Raw genomic sequence first — 20,233 nt, 5'->3', positions numbered from 1 at the left:
ATATCGTTCTCCGAAGAAGACCTCTACTTGACTTCTCTCTGCCTTCATCTAGACTGGAATTAACCTTATGAATTCAGGTAATTATTTTCTGTCCTGACTCTTGTGCAAGTGGGTTCAGAGAGCCGCCTTCCCACTGTCTCCAGAAGCAGCAGTCCACAAGGACATTTCAGATATTAATTGAAAGGGAAACGTTTGCCAAAGGTCAGTTCAAGTGGAAGAAAAGCCCCTTTCATTGTGGCTGGGGGGAGAGCAGAGCAAGTAATATCTCAAGGGAGGCATAGAGAGCCTTTGTGATTTATTTGATAGAAGGCAGGTGGGAATTAGTGAATTTTCCCTGTCTTATTCATTTTTGCCCAGCCTTTACCAACTCCTCATCTTCTCTAGCCAGGACATATATCACCTCAGCACAGTTCTCAAGACTGTCCTTTTTTCCTACACTTATACACACCCATGATAGATCACACTGTTTTATGGCTTTGTGTGGATTAGTGCACAGGAATATTTAAATGAATGTTTGGAGTGGCTCATGTCACTTGCTGATGGCCAACAACCACTTTAATGTAAAATGGCATTCAAAGACCAGAAGGGCATTCCTTTTGGATTTCACCTGAGATCACAACACCATTGTGGATGCAGAGACTGAAGTTTAAGAAAAAAAAGGATGGGAAATTACAAAGGACATTCTGAAGGCCTCCTGACAGTTCAAGGTAGATGCAGGAAATACATCATAAGTGATTTTAGCAAGGTCTTTTGCAAAACTGGACATTTACCTCTTTGCTGTACACACATTTCTCTACAGACCCAGATATCTTCAGTGTCTCTCATTCCGTTTCAGAATTTTTCATCTCAGACAAATTTAGGATCATTTTTCTCTTATTTTTGTGGTTACAGACGATGTATGACACAAATGGAGCACCACGTTGTATTCATTATTTAAGAGTGGGGGTTTTTTCTCTAAAAAATTTCTCATTTCAGGCCTTTTTTCCACACTGTGTTACACTCCTGGGTCCTGAGAAGCTGAGAGATGCACTGGGGATTCTGGGACTGAGAGCTGAGAACGGTCAGAGGAGGGGCAGTCAGTCCATTTCACAGATGAATCTGATAATTCTGCCTGTGCTGAAAGTCTTTGGAAAACAGAAGGAAGATCCTGGCTACGGGACAGTCTCCTGACAAGCGCCTCAGTGCCAAACACCGGAGGTGGCTCCAGGGTGTTCAGACCGGGAGCCCAGACTATCAGGCAGACATGGACTCAGATCCTTCGGAAGGAGGATCCCCAAAGACTGTAGACAGTCTGCTGAAAGAAAAAAAAAAGAAAAAAAAAAAAGTAAAAGTGTTTCCTATAGAAAAACTGAGCTATACCATGAAAAACTGACTTGGCAAAGTGTTGTGAAACTGTCAGAACTGCAGCTGAAAAAATTGCCACCAGTTTTTGCAGAGCTTTTGCTGTAAAGCATGCCCTCCTGGATAAGCATGTGCTTAAGCACATACTGTGTTTGCTTCCACAGACAGCCCCTGTAACACAAGTTCTCCATCTTTATCATGGTATTAGGCAACCAGGTACCTCTGTGAGCAATGGCTCCCCATCAACTGGTTGAAAAAGAGGACTGCTTCAAGGAAAGGCAGTTGCTACCTCTTTTGGAGGCAGTCCAGACATTTAGGATAAAGGGGCTAATCCAGTTAAGCCATGTAAGGCAAATACTCTGCAGATTACGTTTTTTAGCTGCCTAGCTAACAACCTACAAGGACCTTATTTTTTTTTTTTTCTGTAATAGCCTTTGACACCTGTTTTTCACAGGCAGCAGTAATCTGGAGACAGGCAGTATGAGCTTGCTTTCAGAGATACTGAGTGCTTAAGGTCCATGCAATTTCTGTGAATGTATTTCTCCCAAAGGTCAGGTCCCATGTCTATAAATTACCCTGGCAATTCAGCAGGGCTCTGACTCATGTTGCTTGCAATGTACAGTGTTCAGAATAAATGTGTTTCTGGTCCTTCTTCTGTCCACCTCAGAGATGGGGAAGAGTATGAAAATCCATTGTGGTCCTGAGCATCAGCAACAAGCATTGGGAAACAGCTTTAACCCATTGCAGAATAGGGTAAGTCCTAAAAGTCATGAAGCAACTGTTCTGCCTAATTATGACAATCTCACAGGACCACCTTTCTAGGAGGAATGTTCCCATAGTCATCCACACTGAAACAGTGGAATTCTTTGTAGCTGCAGGGACAAGAACAGGGAACTGGTGACTTTCTCACAGAGTCAAAAACCTTCCAAGCGGCAATAACTGGCTGCCCCCACAATTCAGAATCCATTCTGCCTTTAGAAAACTCCAGTACAGATTGGACTTACTGCCCTCTCAGAACATCACAAAAGCTTTTCCTTGGCAGAACCATTTATTCCTACTATCTGGATACCTAAAAGCAGCGTGTGCATAGTCACTACAATAAAGTCTCTCCGAGGACTTTATTTAACATGCTTTCCTGAGCCCTTAATTGCAGTCTTGTGGATCCTAGTTACTACCCTGAGCAAATCAACAGTATTGCAGGGAGAATAACTGTAATCTCCTGGTTTTCTTTTCCCAGGAAGACAACTAGTAAAATATATAGTTCTGCTGTACTGCAACTTCCTATAGGTGTTTTTGATTGCATTTTCCTCCCTGGTGCTACAATAAGAATTAAACTCCTCTCTCTGGTGTAGTTTTCAGATGCTCTCCTGCTGTGAAGATGCTCTGAAATGCCCAGTGATTCACAGCTCTGATATTTCATGTCTAATAGAATTATTTCTGGATGGAATTGTTACCTTTCCTGAGAGAGAGACATTCATAAAGCTGGTAGGAGACAAATTATATACATCTACCCTTGTCTGCTCTGCAGCACTTCTCAAAATCAAATTACTTGGTTACACTTTTAAAAATTCCTCCCATTGCAAGAATGTGTGAGAAATTCAAAGAAAAACATAGGGCACTGTAATTACACAAAACACAGGAAATTTAGGGTTACAAATGGACTTAAGAAAGACCCAGCTGTGTCACAGCACAGAGGATTAAGAAATGGGGATCTGAAAGCTCTCTCTTCTTCCTCTGTAGATCATACTATCAGCAGGTCTCCATTATAGGATTATATGCCTATAAGGCATATGTATAGATCACCACATGAGGTGTGTTCTGTAATTGTTGGATTGGGATTAAGATATTTTATTGCTTGAAGTCGGTCTGAGTTTAAAGTGTTTTAGACATTCCTATGGTTGCTGCCTCTGCTCCCTTCAGAGGTGGCTGTGCCCCTTTGCAGGTTGGCAGTGCCCCAGAGGAGCCTGCAGGGCTGCTCTGCCGCAGGGGAAACCCCCCAGAGAGGTTTGTGTGTCATTCACCCTCTACTGACCTGTCCTCAAAAACCCCCCAAAGCTGCTCTGGGACTGAAGTCAGAAAACTGAGCTGTGGAGTGGGTCTTGTCAGCCTGCTGGTGACTCATGCAGGGATGCTGTGGTGCTGGGAGACATTTCTTTTCAATTAGTTAAATTCCCTAAATAAGCAAATATCCTTCAAGTGATATCAATTACAAAATAATTTAGTCTGCCCCGGGCAAGTGCAAAGCGCCATCTGTGAGACACCATCCTTGGGGTGCCCCACTTGGCAGGTTTGCAGGACAGGGTCAAACCTGCCCTTGCTGAGGCTGCAGTGGGGTGGGAACTCAGCCCCACAGCACCAGGCAAGGGGTCCTGGTGCAGCCTGGTCCCCCAGCAGTGCAGGAGATGGTGGGGTGTGCATCAGCCCATCAGAGGGACAGCATGAGCTGCTCTCAAGCAGAGCAGTTTGCAGAAAGCAGCAAGGGCATTGCTGTGCCTGAAGCCTGCCCATGGGGAGAGCACGCCCCAGGCGTGCAGGAGAGCTTCCCAGGGGATCAGAGCAGGTCAAATCCCATCCTCACACCGCTGGAGAGAGAGCATGACTGGTGCTTTTTCGCAGGGGGCATGTGAGTAGAACACTCTTGCACCTGTATTCCTAACCTGGGTTTTGTACAGCTCTGTGGGGACACCTGAGCCAAGGTTTTTGTAGAGCTGCCTGTACTGGGACTCAACAGTGCCTTTTTCTGTGTACACACTACAGTTTGTCTCATTCCAGGTGCTCAAGGTTTCCTTTCTTTGTTACCCAAGCAGGAACAACAGCCTGCCACGAGCACTGTGTCTGTCAGAGAACCCAGGCAGTAGTGGCTGACAGTTTGTCAAACACAACCCTTTAGCACAGCAACACCCAGGCCACGTTTAGCTGGGCACAGCACAGGGAGCAGAATGGGAAAATGAGCCTCCTTTGTTCTCCAAGCAGAATCTGGTTTCTGCCAGACAGCTTTCTGTGCCCTGCAGACCACCTCAAAAGAGGTGTTTCAACATCACTGAGGTGGCATTATTGTGATCAGCCTGGTCTTTACCCTCAGAAATGGGTGCCCCACGCTGGGATGTGCAGAGGGGCTGTGGATCACATTGGCCATGCCTGGGGGCAGAGTGCTGCACCTTTCAGTGCTGGGACAGCAAGCTGACTGCACATCCCACCCTGCTTCCCACTGGCAAGGAATTGGCCATGTGAGCAGCAAAGGAGCCATGGAGTGTTCCTCCTCCAAACTGGCCAGGGCTGGGACCACAGTGTGTCCCATGGAGAGCATTCACCTCACCTTCAGATAGTGAGTGGGAATACCAGGTGAGGTTGCTGGACAGGACAGAAGTCAGTCAGGTGCAACATTGTCGATGTTGTTGACTATGAGATGGAGAGGGAGCTGTGAAGTCTCATAACTTCATGGGGCACTGGAACAGTTTCACAGAGAACTTGTTGATGTTCCATCCCCCGAAGCTTCAAGACCAGGTTGGATGTGTGGGGTTCTGAGCAACCTGGTCTAGTGGAAGGTGTCCCTATCCATGGCAGGGGCATTGGAATTAGATCTTTAAGGTACCTTCCTAACCAAGCCATTCTATGATTCTGTGACTGTGAGTAGTTTAGACTTCTCCCTCCAATTAATATTGTTTTGCACTTTAATCACTAAACATGACCTGCATTTGCCCTGTCAGCTCTTCAGTACTCTTGTCCAGCTATCATTGTTGTTCCCCACAGTTGGAATTAAGTTTTGGCTCCACTAAGTAAACTTTGATCATCAAAGTTTGCAAATTCTGGTGCTTGTCCCTCTTTCTAGATATATCATGCTTGTGTTGGAGCCTACTTTGCACGGGTGCCAATCCCCTGAAAACAGGCCCATTAGAGAGCAGCAGCATTCATTAATTCTCTAACATATAATGCAGACCACAAGGAGCTTTCCAAGGGATTTGGCAGGGGCAGGCAATGCTTTGACTGTGTTTGTGAAAGATCTGCTGTCTGAATGGAGTCACCTCAGATTTCTTGCCCCTAGAGAAAAAAACCTCTACACACACACACATGGAAGGGATCATCAGCATTTACAGAGGCCACAAAGGTTTGGGATTTCTTCAAAAAGTTGGTAACAAGATTGTGTAAGAATCAAATAACCTTGCAAATAGCTGTATCCCATTAGTCATGAGAGCAAATGTTGGGCTGAATTAAATGTTTATTGTGTCTTATGAAGTGTCTCTGTACACATAACCTTGGGCAAGACCCAGAAATTCTGGGCTCTGCATTTGAAAGGCAGCTGGCTAAATAGCCATGGCAAAATAATCAAAAGAGCACTGTTTATTTGCTCAATACATTAACCAAGTGATTAGCTGAGAAATGGGAGAACCAGAAGAAAGAAGAAACATTTCCCTTTGTGTGCAGTCTATTTATCAGATTTTCCACCACCATTACACATTCCTGGAAAACAAAACTAAGCCCAGAATACCTCGACTCAATCATAAAAGCTTTCCCCAAACTGAATGATCCTCTCAGTGCATCGCTCAGAGCTTTATGCAGTTCTTATTCCCTGTCATAAAATTTGAAAGGCAGAGAGATAATCATGCCTAACTTACAAACCTGTCTTATGAGAGGTAAACATAAATTCAAGAGTTCTGGAGGACTTCAAGCAACCAAATCTTTGTGCCTTCTTGCTATTTAGTTATTCCTGTATCTCCCTTTTAGCATCTGAGACTTTCACAGGTGACTGCTTCTGATACCAGACAATGAGTAAATCAGCTGTACATTGTGTTATTCTTGATGTAAGCTGGTACAAATAAAATATTTAATTCTGTTTGAGAATTCTTACTTTCATTTGTTCCCTCCTGGTTGTCCAGGCTCCCCACTCAGTCCTTCCTAAGTTATTCTACCTCATATTCCCAGGCACTAATTATTTGCAAATTCTCTCCGCAGACCTCTTACCTGCTGTGGTTACTGTGCTCTTAGCTTTGTAGCACACAGGAGAAGAATGTTGTTCTTCCTCCTTGGGACAATCACAGAGAAACATTTTCCACCTCTTTCTCTACTGAATCCCTAATTAACGTTAGATCACTTTCGGAAGATCACACGCAGGTAACCCAGGAATCCCCGCACTAATGGCAACGAGCTGCAAAACAAGTTCTTACAGTGTGTGTGAAATGCTAATAAGCAATCTTGAATTTCTCACTTTAGGTGTAGAACAGGAGTAATCCTCTAAGGGCCATGAAGATAGTGACAGATAAAGCATCAAAGCACTGGATTTAGGGCCATTTGAGGCACCGTAGGATGCCCTTGCTGTCCACCAGTTTCTGCCCTCAGTGCCCCATCAGTCCTGCATCATCTGCCAGGTCTGTGCAGATGTGCCCAAGACTCTCAGCTGTCTAAATGACATTACAGAGTCTCTCTGGGCCTTTGCTCCTCACCATGGTCTCTGCTGGGATCAGACCCTGGTCATGTCAAAGCCAGATTTAGTACTACCTTTGAATCTGCATCTGGGCTTTGGGCACAAAAGTTAACATGAATATACCACCTGGAACACAGCACAACCACAGCACCTGCTGGTGTGTGAAGTCTGGATGTGCCCATACAAGCAGTAGCACCCAACCAGCCCTGCAATGAGGAGGGACAGGGCAGGGAGTGTCAGTCCTCCCTTTGTGCCTTTAAGCAAGGGATGGATTAGGCTGCAGCTGCCACCATCTCTGCATGGTCCAGGAGAGGGAGCAGAGCACAGCATTGCAGAGGTGGGAGGTGTGATATTTAGACCAGGGGGTTATTAAATGAGTCAGATGTGGGCAAGAGTTGATAGAACTGAACTGACACAGGGCTGTTCTCTAGATTGAGAAAAAGAGTAGAGCTTTTGTGGGAAGAAGGTCTAGGCTATCTGTAGCCAGGCAGGAGCATCTCTGTAAAAACATGGTAAAAACAACACCCTATCCTTCAAGTACACTCAGCAATGGAAACAGCATTTCTACTGTGTCGTGGTTTTGCCCACCAGCTCATCCCTGGGGCTGAGGATGGTTTTGTCCAGGTGATTTCCGGACAAAAAAACCAATCAAAAAGTTCAGTGACGCCTTTGCTAATTACATCTTTAAGAAAACGGAAAAGAAGGTTGTGGCGCAGTTGAAATTAGGAGCAGCAGCCACGTAGGAGAGACGTGGTGGGCCCGAGGAGGGCCAAGGCCCCCTCCTCCCCGGCTTGGGCCGGGGGGGGGCAGGTGAGGCACTGAAGCCTCCCTTCTCTCTTGTGAGAGAGTGAAGAAAAAAAAAGTTTAAAAGGCGAACTGCTTAGACGAGAAACCGCTGCAGAAGAATTCCAGCCATGAGATAACAAGACTTCCAAGGTCAAAGCTGCAGCTCGCAGGAGAGAGAAGAAAGTTCGAAGGGGGGAGAGCTGCTGTTTTTCTCCCTTTCGCTCTCCCTCCCTTCAACAGGGTAAAAACTGAAAAATAAAACCCTGCCACCTGTAGAAGTTTGTTGGGATGAAGAGACTCCCCGTGCGGCTCACAGAGGAGCTTGTGGATGCACCAGAGATTTGTGACTTTAACAGAGAAAGCCTTATGCTGGAGTAAAAGCGGCTCAGATGAGGCAGAGTCCTGTTAAAGACTTTGTGACCTCGAAGGGATCGATGCTTATGCTGGAGCGAGACGGCTCAGATAAGCTTGGGATCTCAGTGAGAGATCCATGCTGCTACTGTTGAAGATTTATGACCCTGACGGGTATTAGAACCTACGCTGGAACACAAAACGGTTCAGGTAGGGATGTTGGGATCCATGTGTGGGATCTGTGCTGCTGGTGCTAGAGAGAACCTACGCTGGAGCAGAAAATGGCTCAGGTGGGATATTGGGATCCAAGTAAGGGATCCAGACTAGACCCATGCCGAGAAGTCAATCAAGGACTGTTCTCCCATGGGGAGGGACCTCCATAGGGAAACAGGGGTGAACTCTTAAATCATTATCTCCTGTAACCCTGTGGAAGAAGATCCATAGTAAGCAAGTGTCCCCTTGCAAGTCTATGGAAGGAGACCCTTCAGGACCTGGGTAACCCTCAGCCTTCGGTTTTAACCCAGGAGAGGGGTAGGCCCAGCCCTGAAGGCCAACACAGAATAAGAGAGAAATAAAGAAGTTCCAACTGCGACGAAAGTGCTGCAAAGTTACTGGAGAGAGAGAGAGAGAGAGCTGGAATTCTGAGAACAGAAAAGGACTGCTTCTCCTCCTTGGACTGATATAAAGGGAGGTGGGGGGAGAAGTATCTTCTGTAAATACATAATACCTTTTACTTAAATAGAATTGTTGTAAATATAATTCTTTAATTTTAGTTTGTTAATAATAAATACTCATACTTTTTTTTAATTCAGTCTCTTTTTGTCTGCATAAACCTTCTCTCAACTGGTAGTAATTGTATGTGGGGGTATAAAAGTAAATTGAGCCAGGGCAAAACCACGACATTTTTTGGTGGAGAATGCGGGCAAAGACTGCCCAGAAAGGCAGTAACTGAATCAAACCCCAACATTTTTAGTGCCTCATGTGAGGAATTGGCCATAATGATTTTAAGATAACTGAGAGAAAGGTCTGCAGACAAAAGTAGACTGACCATGTGTACTGTGGTTGTAGTAAAAAGAGAATAATAGAGTTAAATATTATAGTGATGTTGTTTTAATTTTTAATAGAGTAATTTTTAGTTATAGTTTGTTTATTTATAATTGTATGTTGATTGTAGAATTTAAAATTTCTTAAAATGTAATTCGCAAAGGCGAAGGGGGGAAATTGTCGTGGTTTTGCCCACCAGCTCATCCCTGGGGCTGAGGATGGTTTTGTCCAGGTGATTTCCGGACAAAAAAACCAATCAAAAAGTTCAGTGACGCCTTTGCTAATTACATCTTTAAGAAAATGGAAGAGAAGGTTGTGGCGCAGTTGAAATTAGGAGCAGCAGCCATGTAGAAGGGTAGCGGGCCCGAGGAGGGCCAAGGCCCCCTCCTCCCCCGGCTTGGGCCGGGGGGGGGCAGGTGCAGCACTGAAGCCTCCCTTCTCTCTTGTGAGAGAGTGAAGAAAAAAAAAGGTTTAAAAGATGAACTGCTTAGATGAGAAACCGCTGCAGAAGAATTCCAGCCATGAGATAACAGGATTTTCAAGGTCAAAGCTGGCAGTCGCAACAGGAGAGAGAAGAAAAGTTCGAAGGGGGGAGAGCTGCTTTCTCTCCTTTTCGCTCTCCCTCCCTTCAGCAGGGTAAAGACTGAAAAATAAAACCCTGTCACCTGTAGAAATTTGTTGGGGTGAAGAGACCCCCCATGCGGCTCACAGAGGAGCTTGTGGATGTACCAGAGATTTGTGACTTTAACAGAGAAAGCCTTATGCTGGAGTAAAAGCGGCTCAGATGAGGCAGAGTCCTGTTAAAGACTTTGTGACCCTCGAAGGGATCGATGCTTATGCTGGAGCGAGACGGCTCAGATAAGCTTGGGATCTCAGTGAGAGATCCATGCTGCTGCTGTTGAAGATTTATGACCCTGACGGGTATTAGAACCTACGCTGGAACACAAAACGGTTCAGGTAGGGATGTTGGGATCCATGTATGGGATCCGTGCTGCTGGTGCTAGAGAGAACCTACGCTGGAGCAGAAAATGGCTCAGGTGGGATATTGGGATCCAAGTAAGGGATCCAGACTAGACCCATGCCGAGAAGTCAATCAAGGACTGTTCTCCCATGGGGAGGGACCTCCATAGGGAAACAGGGGTGAACTCTTAAACCATTATCCCCTGTAACCCTGTGGAAGAAGATCCATAGTAGGCAAGTGTCCCCTTGCAAGCCTATGGAAGGAGACCCTTCAGGACCTGGGTAACCCTCAGCCTTCGGTTTTAACCCAGGAAGGGGGTAGGCCCAGCCCTGGAGGCCAACATAGAATGAGAGAGAAATAAAAAAGTTCCAACTGCGACGGAAGTGCTGCAAAGTTACTGGAGAGAGAGAGAGAGAGAGCTGGAATTCTGAGAACAGAAAAGGACTGCTTCTCCTCCTTGGACTGATATAAAGGGAGGTGGGGGGAGAAGTATCTTCTGTAAATACATAATACCTTTTACTTAAATAGAATTGTTGTAAATATAATTCTTTAGTTTTAGTTTGTTAATAATAAATACTCATACTTTTTTTAATTCAGTCTCTTTTTGTCTGCATAAACCTTCTCTCAGCTAATAGTAATTGTATGTAGGAGTATAAAAGTAAATTGAGCCAGGGCAAAACCACGACATACTGATTAAAGCATAATAAATGTAATGAAAAACATAGTAAGCCATTAGTGGATGCTACCTGTTATGCATTTTTTTTAAGCCCTTTGAATGCTGATAACTGTTTTTCCCTTCTAGAAAATCTCTCTACATTATTGCTGTTTCCCTTACTCACCACATTTGTAGTCATCGCTTGTAAATTCAAGTAATGAATTTGTGAGGAGCCTGGATGGCATAATAATGCTCTTGCACACTAACACAGCTACCACCCAGCAATCCCAGGATGCTTAACCTGTGTAAGTGGATTAAGCCTCACAGTGTTCTGCTTTGCGGCAAGAGAGTGAAAGTCCCTACAAGCAGAACAGAAACCCTTTAGGGCACCGTATTTCTGGGTCTCTGGGGCACAAGTGTACAAGTTGATTTGGTACCAACCCAATGCCTCTAGGAAGTGTCAGATCTGCTCTGCATGACTGTGCAGACAGCCTGCACATGTTCTGTAAATCTGCCCCGCCAGGATGTGTTTGGCTCCCAGCACACAGCACACAAACTGGTTATTGCACGCGCAGAGGGGCATAGTAGTTTGTAGTTTCAGTGCTTCCACATGATGGTCCAGTGCTCAGGATATGTGCATAAAGTCCACCCAGTACTTCCAGAAAACATCAGAACAGCTGATGCTGTGAGCAGTTTGTGCAAGACAAAGCAGGCACTATCATCCTTTGCTCTATATGTTCACAGAGGAATAGAACCCTACGAAATTACCCTCCTGGAAATGTTGGACCCCATTGCTCATATACTATGCAGCAGATCTATGCATGTGTTATAAAAACGTCAAGGGGATTCAGCTGTCTGGCATCCTGCTCAGATTCCTAAGTACAGAAAGAGACATCAATAACTGAGATGCACATTAGCTCTAATCAGAGCACAGGGAAGCAAAAGAGGAGCAGGAGATTGTTAAACTGTTCACCATGAAACATTTAACAGTAGAGCTTCGACATTATAAATCTGCCTGACTTCACTGATACTACATCAATCAACACAATAGCACTGATATTAATGTGTTTTTTATGAAAGGACTAGCAAAGTGAGTTGTCTTAATCTCAGACAGCACTAAAATCAGGTCAATAAGGATATCTGCAATTCTATGCACTTGAGTAGCTCCAAAAGAAGCTACTTTTACGCATCTTGCTGAACTGGAACTTAATTCAGAAAGCAGAACCTACTACAGCCAGAAATATGTATGGAACTGTATTCCATGTGCATTTTCCTCCACATACTGAACTAGGAAGCAAAACATTGATTTCTAACACATACCCTATTCCAGCATCACTGATGCAGCCAGATGCCTGCTGCAGTGTAAATGTTCACTGAATTATTGAAACCCTTGTAATGTTGTAAAGGAAAATGTTAATCTTAACAAGACCCATACAAATGCCTGCAAACCCAAGAAATCAATTGTAAATAGATAGATAGAAAAAATGTGTTTTTATTTTCATTTCAGTGATCTGTGTGGCCCTGCGGTGAACTCTAATTTTGAAAGGAATTAAATAATGCTTTGCAGCTGGTCAGAAAACACAAATCCATTTGCAGAATTTTTTAAATATCGCAGATGTTGTCCTGGTATAACAGTGGGAAAAAAACCCACCATATTTTGAAGCTATTTGGAAAAAAGAAAGAAGGTGTTTTTTAATAGTACTCAAAGCTTTACCTGAAATATTAAATGCACATACCAAGCCATCACAAAAACTACAAATGTCATGAATCTGTTTATTACTGAGAAGGATTATCTGAAATGTGCACTGTGTTACAGTGCCAGACAAAGTGCAGTAAATTCTTTCTGCAAGGGAGCTGCATAAGTTTCATCATGTGGTGCCCCTCATGTCTTCTTAGGAAAAAAAAAAGGAAATTAAAAATTTGCTTCTTTAGCCAGAATTTTGTTTAGGGAATGAGGGTCTAGCTCAGATAGGCAAAGATTCAACCAGAGTCTTTCAGCCATATATCTCTGCTGTATCCAACTCTGTGGAAACTGCTCTATTCTAATTCCACAGCAATATCCCCCTGTGCCAGCCCACAGGAATGTTGTGGAGGAAGAGAATACTCCCAAGGTCTCCATATTTTTGGTGTCAAACAGGAGTGGGGTTCAGAGGTTGGCTGGAGGACAGAAACAGGAGCCAGGGTGCCCAGGAAGCACAGGCATCCAAGGCAAGCTGAAGCACTGCTTCTCCTGCACACTTCCCAAAATCAGCAATAAAAGGCACAGGTTTAGGGAGAAGTTTATGTCAGTCATATCACATCAATACAAGTTCCAGAACAGCTACATGTAAACTGTGCCATGCCTATGCTGCTGGTAGAGCCAATCATTAAGGTACTGCCTTGGAATGTTTTCCATGATGCTGACCAGTAGGACAGGCAGCTTGGAACATCTAGGTGAAAAGCAGCTTCTGAAATGGTGTCTATTGTCTTGAGCATTTTCACGAATATAATGCAACATTATGCAGCAAACTGTATGGTTTTATTAAAATATCATTCGTTGCCTTGATCCTTTCTGAAGAAGATCTACGTATGTGAGGACCAAAATATTCTGCTAGTGAAGAATATTTTTCTCCTGGCAGGAATCCAAGCATCAAAATGCAGGTTTTTGTAGCTGTGGTGAGTAATCTGTCAGCAGGGAAACCATGACAGCCTAGAGGAGGAAGAAAAGAAAAAATCCAATCACATTGGAAACAGATACTCCATAAAAATAAATAAGGAGGAAATATTTTCCAGCTCTGAAACCTTGTGTTAAAAATTATTGTCCTGACAAAAACTGCACACTTAGATTTATTTGCTGGAATTTCTGATGATGAATCAGGAAAGAGCTGAAAATCAGTTTGGATGTTAGGTATTGTGGCTGATAGATTTTCTCAGTGTGAACAAAATATATTAATGGACAGCTTAGAAGCAATTCAGACAGGCATTTAGATCAAATGTTAAGGCATTTTTGTCGTGCAGTGTTGTATTCTCAGTTAGTTCTAGGAGATGCTGTAGGTACCCAGACATCACATAGGTTTGCTTATTGATTTCAGCAGAGCTACCATTAGCATCAGTGAGAGCCACATTAGAATAAGGACTTTGAAATTTATCCCAGTTTAGCTATTCTTTCTGTGGTAAAACATGGAGAATCCTTGCTGAGGTTGATGATGTGTCATCAACCCCTCCTGCCCTCCCTGCCCAGCCTTGGGTGTGGCTGTGGAATGAGAGTAATGGGAATGTCAGCCAAGTGAAATGTGGCTTTGCAGCAGCTCTGCTGCCCGTCCCACACCTGTGTAGATAACAAGCCCTGTGCTTTGACAAGGTACTACCCGGTTCACACTGTTGTGATTTCACAGCAGTGCCTGACTGCAAATTGTTTTTTTGGCCCAGAACTGGATTTGTGAGTGTTCCCCAAGGGTTGTGATCTTGTTGCTTGCCGTCCCTTTCCCTTCAGCACTGCTCAGTGTGACAGGGCATCCCAGGCACACAGAGGTGACTGAATATACAGCTGTGCAGCCCCTCAGTGCTGCCCATGTCACAGCTGCACTCAGCCCTGGCTGGAACTACAGCCAAGCAAATCATTTATTCTTCAGTTTGCTCTCTGAGCTGAAAGTGGTAGAAAATACAATATAAAGAAGACCCATACATTCATTATTTTTATAGCTTGAGAAAAATACAGAGATGACATTTTTGTTACGCCCACAAAAAGAGTGCATCTGGAACTCAAAGTAAAGGGTGCTTTTTCTTTTCAAAAAAATAATATTTAGGGCAATTAGAAACATTGTAAAATAAAAATGAAAAAATATGAACACTTCATTGAATTTCGAGACCAAAGCCATGAATTTAACATAAATTTACTAGTAATTTTGACCATGTCCAAAATCTGAGTTTTTAGTAAACACAGTGCTCAGCCTGTTATTTCTTCCCTTGGAGCACATCTAGAGTTCATGACAATGACATTTCTGTGTTTTTCTCCTCTGTGAAAGTTTTCCCTATCTTTTGTCAACGTGATGGTTCTAAAGCCAAAAATAAATAACAGGCTACTGAGATCTGGCAGTAACTTTATGAAATTCTAGGAATGCTGAGAGGGGAGTTATGGTTTATGTTAAATGCCAAGTGTCCTCTTATGGTTCCTATGGATTACATGGTATTACCCACACCATAACTTTTCAGGGTCTTTCAAATCTACATTCTTCCAGCACTTTCTCAGGGAAAGTTTCCATTGGTGTCAGCAGCAGTTTTTCCTGAGAGAAAATAACTAGCTTTAAGTATTTGGGGAACTACTTTCTATAGCCAGTCACTGGGACCCCAGCATTTATCATGGTTTAAAATTGACCATTTGAGTTGATATTTAGAGTAAATCTAGTGATTTAAATACAAAAACATTACAGTTTATACTGTAGATTTCACTTAGTGGTAAAAGCTGGGTCAAGTAACAGCAGATTGTCACCAAAATAGGTCAGATTTGTGTCCAGAAGTATTTGTGCTACAGATATATATGTTGCCTATAGTCAAAATTGTCACGTGCTCTGAGGAGCACTTGAAACACATGTTTTAACATTTACTGTTTATTAAGGAATCAAGCTGAATTCAAGCCTGTAATGCAAGGCAGAACAGAAGCTGACCCTCCAACTACTGATATCTTCTGTTTTTACCATAATTGTCCATTTTCTGTTTTCAGCCTCCTGGAAAACCAATGACCGTGGGGAATAAAATACTTCATCATCAACTTCTTCAGGTTTTCTGGGTAAACAATGTAAAAAAGTCCAGTTGGACGCAGCAGATTTTGCAACCTGTAGATGAAAAAGCATATGAAAATAAAGACATATGTGAGGACATTAATAAAATCTTTAACAAATAAAAAAGTTAAATTCTGTAGTAACTCCCACTCTGGTTATTTGTATGATGAACTAAGAAGAATTCCACAGATTTCAAAAGAATTCCTCATTTGTGAATAAGATGGGAATATGTCCACTCAAGTCAGTAAGAGTTCAATACCGACTTGACGTAAGTCCAATATTCACTCATATTTCTCTGGGTTTGAAGGGGAGTAAAAAGTCCACTGATCCAGTGGATCAATAGAGTGTAATCTTTTTTTGAATGCAATACAGTAATATAATACTATTTATAATTGCAACAAGAACATACTAAACAGTGATTTAAAAGGCTGTAATTTTTTTCATTTTATATTACCACTCATTATATATTGATCTAATGCCAAGGAAAAATGAATTAAATTTTAGGCCAGAGATATGTCCATCAACAGTATTTAGTGAACTCATGTTAAAGTGCAGACACTTAAATGAGTAATTAATTCTATCAGGAAGAAAAATGTCCTTTTTATCTTGGTCAATTAGTAGGTTATGATTTTACATTTTCTCTAACTGATTTTGTGCTGACAAATATTTCAGCTGGATGATTTTAAAGATACATATTTAGTGATTTATTCATTGACGGATAAACACAAACTGCCCCTAATGCTACCCAGGCATTCAAGAGTTAATCTGTAAGCTTCTCATTCTAAATGAAATATAAGGGATCATTTCTGGTAGCAAAAAGGAGATGCAAAATTAGAAACAGTTTTTAGGCCATAAAGAAATAAAGGGTTAGCTCTGCTGCACATGTTCTGGAGCTAGGTCTCATTGGGAAGCTCTGAAAGAGGCCAAGCCTTGTGAAGTGTATAAGATAACTCAAACTTTGTTCTCCTTGTGAGTTTTTTAAGCTGGAGGGAGGTTTACATGTGGTTGTTCCATGGCCATGCTCAAAAAACACCAAACTTCTGCTTTGTTGATGTTGATTCTTATAAATGCAAACTGTAAAAACATAAGCAGAAAATATTCTTATAAATGCAAACTGTAAAAACATAAACAGAAAACTAAATCTCAATATTTACCTGCATTGTAATCTGATAACCTTGAAAGGCCTTTAGTCTTTCTTTCTTTTCTTCTTCTTGTCCCATACTTATCCATGTGTCCGTAACTAAGACGTTGGCACTGTCTGCAGCTTCTAAAGGATCTGTTGTCAGAAGTAACTTGGTACCATACTAATGTGAATAAAATAAAGAAGATCAGTAAGACAAAGAACTTCATTTATAATGAAAATAAACTCTATTCAAATGATTCTACTAGGCTGTTTCTTAGGCTCCTACCTCTCCAGAGTATTGTTCAGTTATTTTAGTTATTCCTTGGTCTGGTTCGAAGCCCTGTCAAAAGAGATAACAGTTAATATATCATGGAACATTTATAAGATCTTTACTGCTTATTAATGCTGGTTAGAAAAATACTGATTGAACCATTTGCCATGGGGAAAAAATGTCTTTCAGAACTGTAAAACTTGGTTTTGTTGAAAGTTTATTTGGAGATAAAGCAGTGGAAAGTGTTCTGATAAGGTAAAAAAATGTATTTCAGTAGTTACAGAATGAAATACCTATACATCATTTAATTTTTTGTACTAAACTGAGTATTTGCTTTGTATTTTATATTGTATTACAATGCAACATTCTAAAATGCTGGGCCATCCATCTGAACCAAGCAAGAGGCAACATTTCCACCAATCTGAAACAAGTTTCAATTTTTCTGGGTAGGAGAGAGGGCACTGGATGACTTTGAACACTTTAGCAAATGGAATTTTAATTCACTTATACTGCTATCATGAATTCCCCTCAGCCTTTCTGAAGTTGGACTTGGTAGAACTAGTCCTGCTTTGCATCAAAATAACTGGATCAGGATTTTGAACCTTGGTTCTGAAAACTGGCTGCTCAAAACGTATGCAAGCATCACCAGCTGAGGCCTTTGGCAAACACCTGAGTGGCTGAGACAAGAACAGGCAAAGTTTGCCTTCCTTCCTCCCTGTGCAGGGCTTCCTTACCTTGGGAGTCGCAATGCGCAGGTGCATTCCCAGCTTTGCAGCACTTGTCATGATGGAGTGCAGGACATTGTTTCCATCCCCAATCCAGGTGATAGTGAGCCCCTTCAGCCCACCGTAGTGCTCCTGTCAAAGGAATCAGAAGCTCTGGGGTTATGTTCCAGATAAGCCCAGCAAGCTGATGGGTGAGAGGGATTCAGCACACAGGTCTGATGCAAAGTCAGCTGGCTACCTTCAAATGCTACCTGTATGGAACCACACCTGGAGTTCACTGCACCTGCAGGATGGTCAGGGAGGGAAAGCCCCCCGTGTCTTACATGAAGGCCCAAGTGTGGCAGCTTCCTCCAGTGCTGGGCTCTGGAACAGGCTCCCCAGGGTAGTGGTCACAGCACCAAGCCTGACGGAGTTCAGGCAGTGTTTGAAGTTCAAGTCAGGCACATGGTGTGACTCTTGGGGATGGTACTGTGCAGGGCCAGGAGATGGACTCAATGATCCCTGTGGATCCCTTCCAACTTGGCATATTCTGTGATCCTGTGACATGTTGGCACATATGCTATGTGATGAGACCCAGGCTGAGAGATGCCACACCACACACACAGTAACTTTAACACCAAAGCTGTACAGCCATTTGCTGGTGCTCATAAACATCAGTGAGCAGTAGACATTTCTAGTTTAAAGACAGTCCTAATGCCTAGAATAGAACTCCTTCCAGCTTTGCCCCAGATTGTACAAATATCCCTGTTCAGGTTTGCTCTGGCTTGGTTGTCTCTACACGATGTTCCCCGTGGCCATGGCAGTGGCCTTGCCCTTGGAATACATGTTCACCATCACAGCTGCACAGGATAGAAAAGAGCAGCACTCTAAAAGCAGCTGTGCCACTCATGGCCTGCAGTGTTTGTTCTCCACTGCACAGTCAAAGAGGGCAGGGTTTTGTTTATAAGTGTGGATTGCCCAAACTCAAAACAGCATTACAGAGTTAACTACAGCTTTGTCTGATGGCTCTTACAGCCTGTTCATGTGCAGTTACTCTGACCCTCAACTCCAACAGATAAGGCCAAAGGAGGAACAAGAATAACAGGAGTTTCGTATTCCAGAGCAGGACAATTCAAGGCTCTTTAACAAGCTTTGTTTTAAGTATGCATGTTTATAGGTACTTAGGTTGATATCAAAAAGTTTGTGAAGACATAGCCAAGTACTTCTCTATGCCTGCTCTGTACAGCTCTAGCTCATGGCTTGAAGGACTCTCTGGAGAGCCTTTTATTCTTAGTTCAAAACTGGGTTGTGCTACAATTGCACTGTAGTAGCTGGAAGCCAGACAGTGCTTCAACACTTTGTGTGACATGATTCAATGCTTGTCAGAGAGGATAAGCATCCATGCTGTAGAGCTGTACTAACTGGCAACCATGCAGGAGTTGCAGAACAGATGCCAAAAAAATGAACAGGAAGAGGGCAGGGACTACCACCTCCTGTCCTGGCAGCAGCTTCTCCTAAACAAATAGTTGTGAAGTTAGCCCTGAACAAAGTTATTGGCATTTCTGCCAGGGACCACAAGTTTGAATCAAAAATATTAGTACTTGAAATATTGAACTACACCAAAATGCTGTAAAAATCTAAACCTGGTAGAGTCCTGAGCTGACTAGGTTTAAGGGTTAAATTGCAGTATTGTAAAACTATGACTTTTTCAGTTGAAGTTTGTCAGCAGCAGGCTCATTGGCAAAGGTTTGATGCAAGGGCATTTACAGGAGACCAAATCAGGACTTTGTGGACATGGAAGTTATTTCAGTATAACAGTTCTGCATGTCTCTAAGGATCTTTCAAAGTCCTTCCACATCTCCTAGCAATAGCACTCCTAGGAGAAGGTAAAACTGAAGCATTTATTTAAGGTGTTGTTTCAATTTAGGGCTCAGTGATAGCTGAGACATGAACCCACAGCCAGGAGCAAATGAGACAGTCCTGAGTTCTTTTCATCTTACTGTTTAAAAATAGACATCACAGACTGTAATGCTCAAAGCAGTGACTAGAGTCACAAGTATACTGCTATGTTAAACAACTTCCACCTTATTGCCAGCTGCTACTCTGTATTAAAAGAAGCACAGTGCATGCTAATACTTTTGTCTGTTTTCCCAAGCTACTAGCTGTTACAGATAAAATATGAAGTACTGAAGATGTCTGTATAATGATCCTTGATATACATTACAAATTGCACAGCCACATCTGCAGTGATTACTGTGTAGAGTGGACATAGCTGAACTCATCTTAATGAAGATGTTTTGGTAATGGCAGGAGTCACACACAAGGCAGAGTCAAGCTGTGTGTGTGCTGGTGGAGCCTATTTTACATCCTGTGCTTTGTGTTGCCACTGGTGCTCTGCTGCCGTGACTCAAACCCCTTCATCTAAGAGAAGCTCACTGTGACTGTGACTGTACTGCTTATATGCACACATCCTCAGGTTCCATGAAAGATGTGTTAGTCTGTGTTAGTCAAAAACACAAAGCTTTGAGGCAATAAAAAACCTACTGTATGTGAGACATACTTCACCCCCACCCTCCATTTTATAGTATGTTCTTATAACACACAGATAAAATCCTGTTAAAAGTGTTTTGCCATGATGGTAACACTCCAGGTTAAATCAGAACCTTTATAACACCTGCTGCTCACCAAAGCCTCTGAAGATATTTTCCCCTTTGCACTCCTTCCCAGTTTTACTAAACTCTTTTATGTTGATCTCAGCTTTGTACCTGCTTGAGTGTTTGCAGTTTCTCTTTACATTTGGAACATGACTTAAAAATATTTG

At 42.8% G+C, this 20,233-nt stretch overlaps 1 protein-coding gene across 2 annotated transcripts in view; it reads right to left on the bottom strand.

The window, feature by feature from the left end:
* Positions 1 to 13,058: 13,058 nt before the first annotated feature.
* OTC (ornithine transcarbamylase) overlaps positions 13,059 to 20,233 on the bottom strand; it is a 30,288-nt gene continuing 23,113 nt past the window's right edge. For both annotated transcript variants that reach the window (XM_050334008.1, XM_050334009.1), the window contains exons 6-10: positions 17,443 to 17,565; positions 16,724 to 16,777; positions 16,469 to 16,618; positions 15,231 to 15,368; positions 13,059 to 13,246 (exon numbers count right to left, since the gene is read on the bottom strand). In XM_050334008.1, coding sequence (XP_050189965.1) covers positions 13,187 to 13,246; positions 15,231 to 15,368; positions 16,469 to 16,618; positions 16,724 to 16,777; positions 17,443 to 17,565 — 525 coding nt within the window. In that variant the 3' untranslated portion in view covers positions 13,059 to 13,186. The remainder of the gene's footprint in view (positions 13,247 to 15,230; positions 15,369 to 16,468; positions 16,619 to 16,723; positions 16,778 to 17,442; positions 17,566 to 20,233) is intronic.

The sequence above is a fragment of the Myiozetetes cayanensis genome, unplaced genomic scaffold (assembly GCF_022539395.1).
Source record: "Myiozetetes cayanensis isolate MyiCay16 unplaced genomic scaffold, myiCay2020 scf5-8, whole genome shotgun sequence".
Taxonomy (NCBI): domain Eukaryota; kingdom Metazoa; phylum Chordata; class Aves; order Passeriformes; family Tyrannidae; genus Myiozetetes; species Myiozetetes cayanensis.
Note: the sequence above shows the minus strand (reverse complement) of the source record. Positions and strands in the feature narration are given on the sequence as shown.